Here is a 12,542-nt window from a genome sequence, read left to right as displayed (position 1 = left end):
CTTCTACTGTAGAACCATAGATTATGAACCACAGTATTATGAGCGCTTGATCAAGCACTCAAACCTTTGGAATGAGACGAATACTCAACCTGGGGGTTGGAACCCCTGAGAGGGTCACAAAGTTATTACATGGGGGGTCCTGGGCTGTCACCTCCACTGCAAACCCCACTTTGGACCTAGCATTTCTAACAGTAAATATATTTAAAAGTGTTTTTCGTTTATAAGGGGGTCACACTCAGAGGCTTGCTGCATGAAAGGGGTCACCGGTACAAAACTTTATTATTTCTAGGATGCTGCTACCAAAAGACTCTAATTCAGGGCATAGAGTCAAATACTGTTTGACCCGTGTTACAGCAAAGGGCTTTCTAGCAATTTGGAAGAAGACATAAAGGGGAGAAATAACAGGATGTCAGAGTTGTCATTCTCCCTATAACGACACACCTGAAAGTACCGGAGGAAAAAGACAGAACAGGGGGGCAAATGCTCATCCCAGGCAGAAAGATGTCAGGCTGCCTGAGAAAGATAACCTGCTTGTACGCCCTAACTGGGTGAGACACTGCTGGATTCAAACACTAACTAGCACATTAAGCTTAGGTTGTGGTTTTGTTTTGTTTCTTATGATAATCTACTTGGATCTGTTTCCTTTCACCGATAATCATTTAAAAGCTCTCTCTCTCTCTAGCTAAACACCCCTATTTTATATTTTACCAGACGGTGTTGTTTCAAGTGCAAAGAGGAAAGATCTCAGCCCATGCACAAAAGTCGGTGTACATCCGCTTTCCTTTGTAGAAATGGTGGACTGGGTAATAAATTCATACTGGTCAGGTTTTGACCAGGGCAGGACAGTAGAGGTCTGGGATCTTAGGCTGGGTATCTGGGAGTATTGTGGTCGTAGGTTCTCTATTGCAGTTTCATGAGTGGCTGGCCAGGGCAGTCGTGAACACATCTGGGGTGGTCCCTGCCCATAGATGTTGAGGTGAGGCAAGCTTGGAGGGTTTCAGCTTGTCACAATATTACAATGCAAGAGGGAACCCAGAATGGTGAGACAGATGAGTCAGCTCTACCTCAGTTCCAGCTGGCAACCTGAGGGGACCCGTTACATAGATGATCCAGATAGTGATGAGGGAGTGTATTGGAGTAGGAGCAGCGGTGGGGATTTTTGGGGAAAAGGTGGGGTAAGGGGCAGGTGTGCAGGTGTAACAGATGACCAGTGACAATTATGATTATAATTAGATAGGTGGCAACCCTATGTGTTAATGAGTTGTACGGTCACCAGTTCCTTAGTATGTTACGCTGAGAAAACACGGTAAGTGATTCAAGGAAGACAGCCCAACACCATGCCACCAACCAGATCTGCATGGACCTAAGTCACAGACTTAGAGCACCAGGAGAAAAGTTTAGTCTCTTTATGAGTTAAGATCTGGAGCAGCCTGTCCCGGATCTGTTTGGTCCTCATCCCATAGATGATGGGATTTAGCATGGGGGGCACAAGGAGGTAAACGTTGGCAATAAAAATGTGAAAATGAAGGGGCAAATTGTGCCCAAATCGGGATGTGAGGGAAGAGAAGAGAGTTGGGATATAAAAGGCTAAGATGACACAGAGGTGGGAGCCGCAAGTCCCAAACGTCTTGAGCCGGGCGTCCTTTGTGGGGAGGCTGAAGATGACCCTGAGGATCTGGGTATAGGACACAACAATAAAAAACACATCCAGACCAATCCTACATAATAGCACAAATAGGCCATAGTAACTACTGACGCGGATGTCGGCGCAGGCCAGCTTCACCACTTCCAAGTGCTCACAGTGTGTATGGGGGATGATGTTGGTTTTGCAATACGGCCACCGCCTTGCCAGGAAGGGATAGGGAAGTGCGAGCATGCTGCCACGCAGCACGACGGCCAGGCCAATCTTTATCACCATGCGGTTTGTCAGGATGGTGGAATATCTCAGGGGATGGCAGATGGCTACGTACCGATCCACAGCCATGGCCACGAAGATCCCAGACTCGATCGCTGAGAAGCAGTGAACAAAGTACAGCTGGGCGAGGCAGGCACTGAAATCGATCTCCCTGGAATTGAACCAGAAGATTGCCAGAATTTTGGGTATGGTGGATGTGGACAGGACCAGGTCAGTGACTGCCAGCATGCAGAGGAAATAGTACATGGGCTCATGGAGGCTCGGCTCCCTCTTCACAATGAAGAGAATAGTGAAATTTCCCAAGATGACTATGACGTACATGGCGCAGAAGGGGATGGAGATCCAGACATGGGCTGCCTCCAGGCCAGGTATGCCCAGCAGGATGAAGGTGGAGGGGTTGGTGAATTCAGTTGTGTTGGAATCTGACATGGAGCAGGGGAGAAGTTGTCCAACTCCAAGGCAGAAAGGTGTGTCCTACTTGGATCGTACGTTCCCCTGACTTCTTGTATCTAGGGTGATGGTTGCAGTGCAACTGCCTGGATGGGGAGACAATATGAATATCAGACAGTTCATGAATGGGGGCCACTTTAGTGGCAAAGTGAAGGCAGCAATAGTCATGGGAAAGCAACATAGAAGAACATAAGAATGGCCGTGCTGGGTCCGACCCAAAGGTCCATTTAGCCCAGTATCCTGTCTGCCATCAGTGGCCAATGCCAGGTGCTGCAGAGATAGTGAACCTAACAGGTATTGATCAAGTGACCTCTCCCCTGCCGTCCATCACCACCCTCTGACAAACAGAGGCTAAGGACACCATTCCTTACCCATCCTGGCAGGGAAATTAAAAATATCAAGGAAAAATCCATGCTTGGCAGGGTTAAGGATCACAAAAAGGAAAAGTCCATGCTTGGCAGGGTTAAGAATTTCTTAAGTATATTAAGAAAATAAGAAATCCTAGAAAATATTTCAGTGAGTTTCTAGAAGGGGAAGGAACTTTTAATGTTTAGAAAAGGCAAATGTGTTCAAGAAATAGATTTGTTCTGCATTTGTAAAGATGAACTGTGATGTACTCATATCACTTCAGGTGAAGAAACACTTTCCAGACCATTAGTAGTCAAGGAGGGTGTGAAACAGCATCTACTGTAGAATATGAGAGTTACAAACACCAGAGATCAGGAGCGACTGATAAACCATAAATCCCATTTTGAACCAATACACAATAGGCAAAAGCAGAGCCTCCACCCACCTCAAAAAGGAGGCAAATGCAGGGCAGGTCTCGGTTAAAAGATTTGGCAAGGTTAGGAAACAATGGAAAAGCTGTATGGGATTTAAAAAAAAAAGAATCTAGGAATATAATTAATGCCAGTCAACAACATGGTTTCTGAAAAACTGGTCTTCTCAAATAATCCCAATTTCTTCATTTTATGAGTACATGTTTGGTTGATGAAGGGAACTGCGCAGATGCACTAAACCTCAATTTCTCTGAGACATTATATTTAGTAGGGGAAAATATTCAGATAAACAAAAAACACAGTACAATATCAGTAGAGCACACATAAAATGGAATAAAAACTAGCTAACTGACAGATCTCAGAAACCAGTTGTGAATTGACCATTGTCAGGGAATGGGGATGTTTCGAGTGGGGTTCTGCTGGGATTGGTTGTAGGCTGGATGCTATTCAATATTTTCACCCATGATCTGGAAGAAAATGGATAATCGCGGCAAATAAAATTTGTGCAGAACCCAAACATTAGCAGAATGGTTACAATGAGGAGGCCGGGCAGGCACACTGATTGATTTGGAGCTTTTGGTGAGCCCGGCCCATGCAAAATAAAATGTTTTGATACACTCAAATGCAGAGTTATCATCTTGGAACAGGGAATGCCTGCCTGATCCTCAGACTAGGGCACTGTATTATGGGTCACTATGGACACCCAACTCATCGTGAGATCCCAGTGGGATGCTGTGGCCGAAAGGGCTCATGCAATCCCTTAATGCATAAACAGGAGAGTGGGGAGTTGAAGCAGGGGAAGGATTTTACCTCTGCAAATGCACCGGTGTAAGCGACTGTGTACAGTTCGGCTCCTCATTTCAAAAGGGATGTGGAAAAATTGGAGAAGGTGCAGAAAAGACCCACAGAAATGATTTGAGGTGGGAGAAAATGCTGGTCAGAGAGAGAGAAAGAGACTTGAAGAATTTGATTTATTTATCTTTGTCAAGGTTCCTCCCCCACTCTGAACTTTAGGGTACAGATGTGGGGACCTGCATGGACACTTCTAAGCTTAATTACTAGCTTAGATCTGGTAACACTGCCACCATCCAGAAATTTCAATGTCTGGATCACTTTCTGTCTCCCCAAAACCTTCCCCACCCTGGGCCGCCTTGAGAGGCTTTTTCACCAAGTTCCTGGTGAACATCGATCCAACCCTTTGGATCTTAACACAAGGAGAATTCAACGATCCCCCCTACCTTCTCTCACCAATTCCTGGAGAGTCCAGATCCAATCCCCTTGGATCTTAACACAAGGAAAAAATCAACCAGGTTCTTAAAAAGAAAACTTTTAATTAAGGAAAGAAAGAAAGGTAAAAATTCTCTCTGTAAAATCAGGATGGAAAATACTTTACAGAGTAATCAGATTCAGATAACCCAGAGGAACCCCCTCTAGCCTCAGATTCAAAGTTACAGCAAACAGAGATAAAATCTTCTCAGCAAAAAGGAACATTTACAAGTCGAGAAAACAAAAATAAGACTAACACACTTTGCCTGGCTGTTACTTACAAGTTTGAAACATGAGAGACTGATTCAGAAAGATTTGGAGATTCTGGATTGATGTCTGGTCCCTCTTAGTCCCAAGAGTGAACAACACCCAAAACAAAGAGCACAAACAAAAGACTTCCCCCCACCAAGATTTGAAAGTATCTTGTCCCCTTATTGGGCCTCTGGTCAGGTGTCAGCCAGGTTTACTGAGCTTCTTAACTTTTTACAGGTAAAAGAGACGTTAACCCTTAACTATCTGTTTATGACAATCTTATACAGAGGTATCGGGCTCTTTAATATTGCGGAGAAAGGCAGAGCAAGGCCCAATGGCTGGAAACTGAAGTCAGGCAAATTCCAGTTTGAAATAAGGGCCAAATGTTTAGCACTGAGGGAGACTAACCGCTGGAGAACACTGCAAAGAGAAATGGTGGATTCTCCAACTCTGCATGTCTGCAGACCCAGCTGAGTACTGTGTCCAATTTTGATCGTGACTGTATAGAAGGGTGGAGGGAACCTGGAAAGGATCCAGAGGGAAGGCACAAAGATATTCCAAAGGATGCAGTGCAAACCGTATGAACAAGCTAAAGGAACCAAGTGTGTTTAGTTTGGAAAAGAGGAGATTGGAGTGGGGACATGGCAGAAGTCTTCAGGTACTTGAAAGGCTGCCATAAAAAAAGTGGAGGAAAGTTGTTCTCTCCTGCCGCAGAGACCAGGACCAGAGGCAATGGGTTAAAACTACAGCAGAGCAGATTTAGATTAAATTTCAGGAAAAACCTCCTAACTGTAACAACAGGAGGACAATGGAACAGACCACTCGGACGCTTATGGAAGCTCCTTAGCTGGATGTATTCAAAAGGAGGAGGGACAGCTATCTGCCTCTGATGGTTTAGAATGAACACCTCCTGCATCTTGGCAGGGGCTCAGATTACATGACCCTTGTGGTGCATTATCGTGCAGTGTCTCTGTGAGTCTGCAATGTACAATCCTGGTGTGAACCAGGCTTTGGTGTCACACAAGTTAGGGGCTCAATACAGGGGTAATTGACTGACATTTAGTGGTCTGTGCTATACAGGAGGACAGACTGTATATTCCATGAATATAACCGTATATTCCATGAATCTATAAAGAAAGCAGATCAGGCATTTACATTTACTGTGTCTCATAACACACGCACAAGATAACATTCAGTTCCATTTACTGTCTGAACATGTGACACAATCCATATTTAATAATATGATATATTACATAATCCATATTTGGCCAGTGGAACTGCTTGCCACAGAGAAGGAGGGAAGAGCTTAGCTGAATGGGATTCACAAATGGATTGACAATTGGAGGTGTCTTTGATGGTAAAACCTTTAATTAGGTTGTCTGATACCTTAATGGGAAGACATCAGTTTCACCTGAAGTTTTCCAGTCTTCAAGCATTAGGAGTGAAATTTCCCATGCTGGATGTTTGCTTATGGCTCAATTGTTTTTTGAAACTTTCAGGCATGACCATTCACCTGACTACTCGAATGAAGCTAGTAGAACATATGTCTTAACCGTGTTGTTCAACCTCCATGGAATCCAGCACATAAAAGTCCGGTAACAGTCCCACCTACCCACCCACACAACCCCCTCCCAGTTAACAGCCAGAGCCCTGAGATTCAAGAGAAGGAGGTGACAGTCTCTACCTATTAACAAACATCTGTCTTCTCAGGTCTTTACTCAGTTCTTATCCAGGGGAGTTTTCCCAAAGTGGGGCCTGAGCGAACTATGGGCCATGGCATCAGAATTTGGCCTTGTATTGTACTTCTACCACCTTTAATCCTGAATGCAGCCCTGTTGCACATAAATACACCCACCTCCACGCTGAATGGCATCAGCCAGGACGGGCAGGGATGCTAATCAAAGGAAGACATTTTGGCCAGTGCTATTGGAGCAAACTCATCCCCTGTGGCAAGGGCCCTGGGATGTTTAATGGCTGTGCAGAGCGGAATGGACCACAAACTTACACTTTATCCCATGACGCCCACGTTGCACTGAGTTTGTAAAGCAGGTGAGTGCCTCAGGAAGAGATGGTACCTGTGAATTCTGAGACAGAAATGTCTTCCCTTTCTCACCGCAGCATCTCCGGCAACATCCCACGCTGAGACCCGACACAGGGGTGTGCACCATTTATAAGATAGCTCTGGTCAATCCCCAGGGGATTCATTCAGCCTCTAGAAGAGAAGCGGCACCTTAATGAAAACAGGCTGGAGAAAAGCTGGTCTGCACTTCTGTGTTATTTAGCCAGCTTTCAGAGTAAACAGTAATTAAGGGACCTTCCTTAGGGGAGATGAGAACTCTTGGGCTCTCTGCTGAGCCACAGAGGAATGAGCTGCTCTGTGTATTTGTGTATATATAAAATTCAATTGATAAGGAAGAAAAAATGGATAACACCTACGTCTGTATAGGGAATGATACCCTGTAAATTGCCAGGAGGGATGGGTAGATAGTAGACAAACAGATCTGGAGATAATGACTGAGGGGAGACACAAACAGTTAGATCAGATACCAGTAATTCTTATCAGTAACTATCATCATCCTGTGCAACACCTTTCTCTGAAGGATTAACAGAGCACCTAACAAAGGGGAAAGTCTCTATTGACGAATCCCCGTTATTCATATAGGTAAACTGAGACACTGTGAGACGTAAATTGGCAAAGGCCACACAGAGATTGATGGCATGATGACAGACAAATCCCAGCAGTCCTGACTCCCCTTCCATAATCACGGTCTGTCCATCACGCCAAGAGGGAAATTGACTCCCGCTGTGGCAGGGACTGTTCATTGGGTGGGATGCAGAGGGAAGGCAGGAAGAGGGACCCTGATCCTGCACCATCTTCTCAAGGGGAATGTGAGGTTTCCAGAACTAGCTGGAGGTTGTGAGATCCCTCTCATGTGAGCTGTGAACGCCAAGACTTCCCATTATCTCCCACTCAGTAACTTGCCAATGCATCACTCCATGCATCTGAAGAAGTGAGGTTTTTTTACCCACGGAAGCTTATGCCCAAAGAAATCTGTTAGTCTTTAAGGTCCCACCAGACTCCTTGTTATTTCTATGGATACAGACTAACACAGCTACCCCTCGATACATTACTCACACCTTGGTCCAGAGAGTGATGTGGGTACAAAGAAGGTGGAGAAAGCAGAGCACTGGTGGACGAGACACCACCTGTAGAGGGCGCTCCACAGGTGGACTGAGCTAATTCCCAGAGCGACCAGCAGGAGGTGCCATGGTGGGGATTCCGCACTCCCATTACATGCTGAAAAAGTCTATAACTTTGGCCTGGTCTTCCACTCAAGCGTCACTTAGCCAGGACCCAGAGAATTGGGTGGGCCCATAACACCCCTCATTTTGCCCCACTGGATGCTGGTGGGAGTGGCCAGATAAAGGACTGCAGCTTGCCACTGCAGCACAGGGCTGAACTGTGGCCTGTGGATACCCTCGGAAGCGGGGAGAACGGAGTTGGGGGCATGGCTGGAGGGCTGTGTCCTAAAGAGGACATCGTGGTCCAGAGAGCAACGTGGGTTCAGAGAAGATGGAGAAAGCAGAGTAACGGCAGCGAGACACCACGTGCAGAGGGAGCTCCATACCTGGACTGAGCTAATTCCAAGAGCGACCAGCAGGAGGTGCCATGGTGGGGATTCTGCACTCCCATTACATCCTGGAAAAAGTCGATAACTTACTCCTGGTCTACACTGTGAGTTTATACCAAATTTAGCAGCATTAAACTGAATTAACCCTGCACCCATCCACACAACAAAGCCCTTTATATGGATATAAAGGGCTCTTAATACTGGTATCTGTAATCCTCCCCGATGAAGGGAGTAGCGCTGAAATCGGTATTGCCATGTCGGATTAGGGTTAGTGTGGCCGCAATTTGATGGTATTGCCTCCAGGTGCTATCCCACAGTGCACTCTGAACTCGTATGCAGTGGCCAGGTAAACAATAAAAGTCCCGCGAACTTTTGAATTTAATTTCCTGTTTGCCCAGCGTGGAGCGCCGATCAGAACAGGTGACCATGCAGTCCCAGAATCCAAAAAAGCTCCTGAATGGACCATACGGGAGATACTGGATCTGATCACTGTATGGGGAGACAAATCTGTTCTATCAGAGCTCCGTTACAGAAGACGAAATGCCAAAGCATTTGAAAAAATCTCCAAGGCTTTGATAGACAGAGGCCACAGCAGGGACTCAGCACAGTGCTGCGTGACAAGCGTAACAGAAAGCCAAAGAATCAAATGGACGCTCATGGAGGGAGGGAGGGGGGACTGAGGACTCAAGCTATCCCACAGTTCCTGCAGTCTCCAAAAAACATTTGCTTTCTAGGCTGAGCTCCTAATGCCTGAAGGGTCAAAAACATTGTTGCAGGTGGTTCAGGGTATATGTCGTCAATTCCCCCCCCCCCTCAGAAAGTATACAGAAAAAAAATTGTTTCTCGCCTTTTTTCAATGTCACGGTATGTCTACTGGATGCTGCTGGTAGACGCGGTGCTGCAGTGCTAAACAGCAGCATCCCCTCCTCTCCTCTCCCTGATGGCAGACGGCGCAATAGGACTCATAGTCGTCATCATCCTCCCGTGAGTGCTCCTGGCTGGCCTCGGTGAGGTTGGCCGGGGGTGCCTGGGCGAAAATGGGAATGACTCCCGGTCATTCCCTTCTTTAAGCTTTGTCTCTTGGAGATTCAGTCCTGCCTGGTATATCATAGCAGCTGGAGGCTGCGCTTCTCTCCCCCTAGCCCCTTTAATGTCTAGTGGAGATTCAGTCCTGCCTGGTATATCATACCAGCTGGAGGCTGCCTCCCCCTCATTTTATCTCAATAAAGTCAGTGTTTCTAACAGGAGGGGTGGGGGAGAAGGGAAACAACGGGTGGGGTTGTTGCCGGGGCACCGCCTAGAATGGCATGCGGCTCATCATTTTTGCGGGATCTCTGGGGCTCTGACATGGACCGGCTGTCCTCTCTGGTTCTTTAGTAGGCTTGTCCCATATTCTAGGCAGGACTGACTCTACTTTTAGACAAAACATAAAGAAGGGAATGACCTGGGGAGTCATTCCCATTTTTGTCCATACGCCCCCAGCTGACCTCAGCAAGGCCAGCCAGGAGCACCCATGACAGCAGCAGACGGTGCAATAGGGCTGGTAACCTTCTCTGCTACCTTGCAAGGCAAGTGAATGCTGCTGTGTAGCACTGCAGTACCGCGTCTGTCAGCAGCATCCAGTATACATACAGTGAGAGTGAAAAAAGGCTAAATGGGCTCCATGGTTGCCATGCTATGGCGTCTGCCAGGGCAATCCAGGGAAAAGGGCATGAAATGATTGTCTGTCGTTGCTTTCATGGAGGGCGGACTGCCCCATCATGCATTGGGTTCTCAACCCAGAATTCCAATGGGTGGGGGACAGCTATGGGATAGCTACCCACAGTGCAAAGCTTCGGAAATCGACGCTAACCTCGGTACATGGACGCACACCGCCGAATTAATGTGCTTAGTGTGGCCGCGTGCACTCGAATTTATATAATCTGTTTCCAAATACAGGTTTCTGTAAAATCAGAATAACCCCATAGTGTAGACATACCCTTAGGCCTGCACCCAGGGCTGAGCAGCAAACCAACAATGAGCATTCCCATCCCTGAGCCAAGGCAGGACACCAAAAAGTGTATGACTCAGATCTGTGTTGAGGGCCAAGAAGCAAGACAGCGAGGAACCCTAGCTCCAGTGGATGGCCAAGAATTGCAGGTTCCTTGGCCTAGAGAGGTGGGAATGCCACACCATGGGGGGCAAGGTTAGGGGAGCATGGGTGTGATGTTATTGACAGAATCTGTAACTGTATAGATCATTGTTGCAACCACTGTCTGAGTAGAGAGTCCACATATCCAGACAGTCCTTCAGTTAGAGTGTGGCTCTTGGGTAGTAGATAGAATAACCCTGGTCGGGGCTCTAACACTGGAATAAATCAACACACCCTTAGAGCCCCGACCAGGGTTATTCTATCTACTACCCAAGATCCACAAACCCGGAAATCATGGACGCCCCATCATCTCGGGCATTGGCACTCTCACTGAAGGACTGTCTGGATATGTGGACTCTCTACTCAGACCCTATGCCACCAGCACTCCCAGCTATCTCCGTGACACCACTGATTTCCTGAGGAAACTACAATGCATTGGTGACCTTCCAGAAAACACCATCCTAGCCACTATGGATGTAGATGCTCTCTACACAAACATCCCGCACACTGATGGAATACAAGCAGTCAGGAACAGTATCCCTGATGATGCCACAGCACAACTGGTTGCTGAGCTCTGTGCCTTTATCCTCACACACAACTATTTCAAATTTGATGACAATATATATCTCCAGATCAGTGGCATCGCTATGGGCACCCGCATGGCCCCACAATATGCCAATATTTTTATGGCCGACCTGGAACAACGCTTCCTCAGCTCCCGTCCACTCACGCCCCTTCTCTACCTACGCTACATTGATGACATCTTCATCATCTGGACCCATGGGAAGGAGACTCTGGAAAAATTCCACCACGATTTCAGCAGCTTCCACCCCACCATCAACCTCAGCCTGGACCAATCTCCACGGGAGGTCCACTTCCTAGACAGCACGGTGCAAATAAGTGATGGTCACATTAACACCACCCTATACCGAAAACCTATCGACCGCTATGCCTACCTTCATGCCTCCAGCTTCCGACCCAGGCACACCACACGATCCATTGTGTACAGCCAAGCACTGAGGTACAACCGCATCTGCACTAACCCCAAAGACAGCGACCACCACCTACAAAATCTCCACCAAGCATAATCAAAGCTACAATACCCGCACGAGGAAATAAGGAAACAGATCATCAGAGCCAGATGTGTACCCAGAAGCCTCCTACTGCAGGACAAACCCAATAAAGAAACCAACAGGACTCCACTGGCCATCACATACAGTCCCCAGCTCAAACCCCTCCAACACATCATCAGGGATCTACAACCCAGCCTGGACAATGATCCCACACTTTCACAGGCCTTGGGTGGCAGGCCGGTCCTCGCCCACAGAAAACCTGCCAACCTGAAGCATATTCTCACCAGTAACTGCACACCACACCATAGTAACTCTAGCTCAGGAACCAATCCATGCAACAAAACTCGATGACAACTCTGCCCACATAGCTACACCAGCGACACCATCACAGGACCTTACCAGATCAGCCACACCATCACCGGTTCATTCACCTGCACGTCCACCAATGTAATATACGCCATCATATGCCAGCAATGCCCCTCTGCTATGTACATCGGCCAAACTGGACAGTCTCTACATAAAAGGATAAATGGACACAAATCAGATATTAGGAATGGCAATATACAAAAACCTGTAGGAGAACACTTCAACCTCCCTGGCCACACAATAGCAGATCTTAAGGTGGCCATCCTGCAGCAAAAAAACTTCAGGACCAGACTTTAAAGAGAAACTGCTGAACTTCAGTTCATCTGCAAATTTGACACCATCAGCTCAGGATTAAACAAAGACTGTGAATGGCTTGCCAACTACAGAACCAGTTTCTCCTCCCTTGGTTTTCACACCTCAGCTGCTAGAAGAGGGCCTCATCCTCCCTGATTCAACTAACCTCGTTATCTCTAGCTTGCTTCTTGCCTGCATATATATACCTGCCCCTGGAAATTTCCACTACTTGCATCTGATGAAGTGGGTATTCACCCACGAAAGCTCATGCTCTAAAACGTCTGTTAGTCTATAAGGTGCCACAGGATTCTTTGCTGCTTTCTCATAAATCATGTGCTCCAGCCCCCTAATCATTTTTGTTGCCCTCCGCTGGACTCTTTCCAA

At 47.0% G+C, this 12,542-nt stretch overlaps 1 protein-coding gene across 1 annotated transcript; it reads right to left on the bottom strand.

Annotated features, from left to right (window-relative positions):
• Positions 1-1,363: 1,363 nt before the first annotated feature.
• Positions 1,364-2,350, bottom strand: LOC120384035 (olfactory receptor 52E4-like). Its single transcript, XM_039502356.1, has one exon. It carries the CDS (start codon positions 2,342-2,344, stop codon positions 1,364-1,366), a length of 981 nt encoding a protein of 326 aa, XP_039358290.1. The 5' UTR covers positions 2,345-2,350.
• Positions 2,351-12,542: the final 10,192 nt, after the last annotated feature.

The sequence above is a fragment of the Mauremys reevesii genome, linkage group 1 (assembly GCF_016161935.1).
Source record: "Mauremys reevesii isolate NIE-2019 linkage group 1, ASM1616193v1, whole genome shotgun sequence".
Classification (NCBI taxonomy): domain Eukaryota; kingdom Metazoa; phylum Chordata; order Testudines; family Geoemydidae; genus Mauremys; species Mauremys reevesii.
Note: the sequence above shows the minus strand (reverse complement) of the source record. Positions and strands in the feature narration are given on the sequence as shown.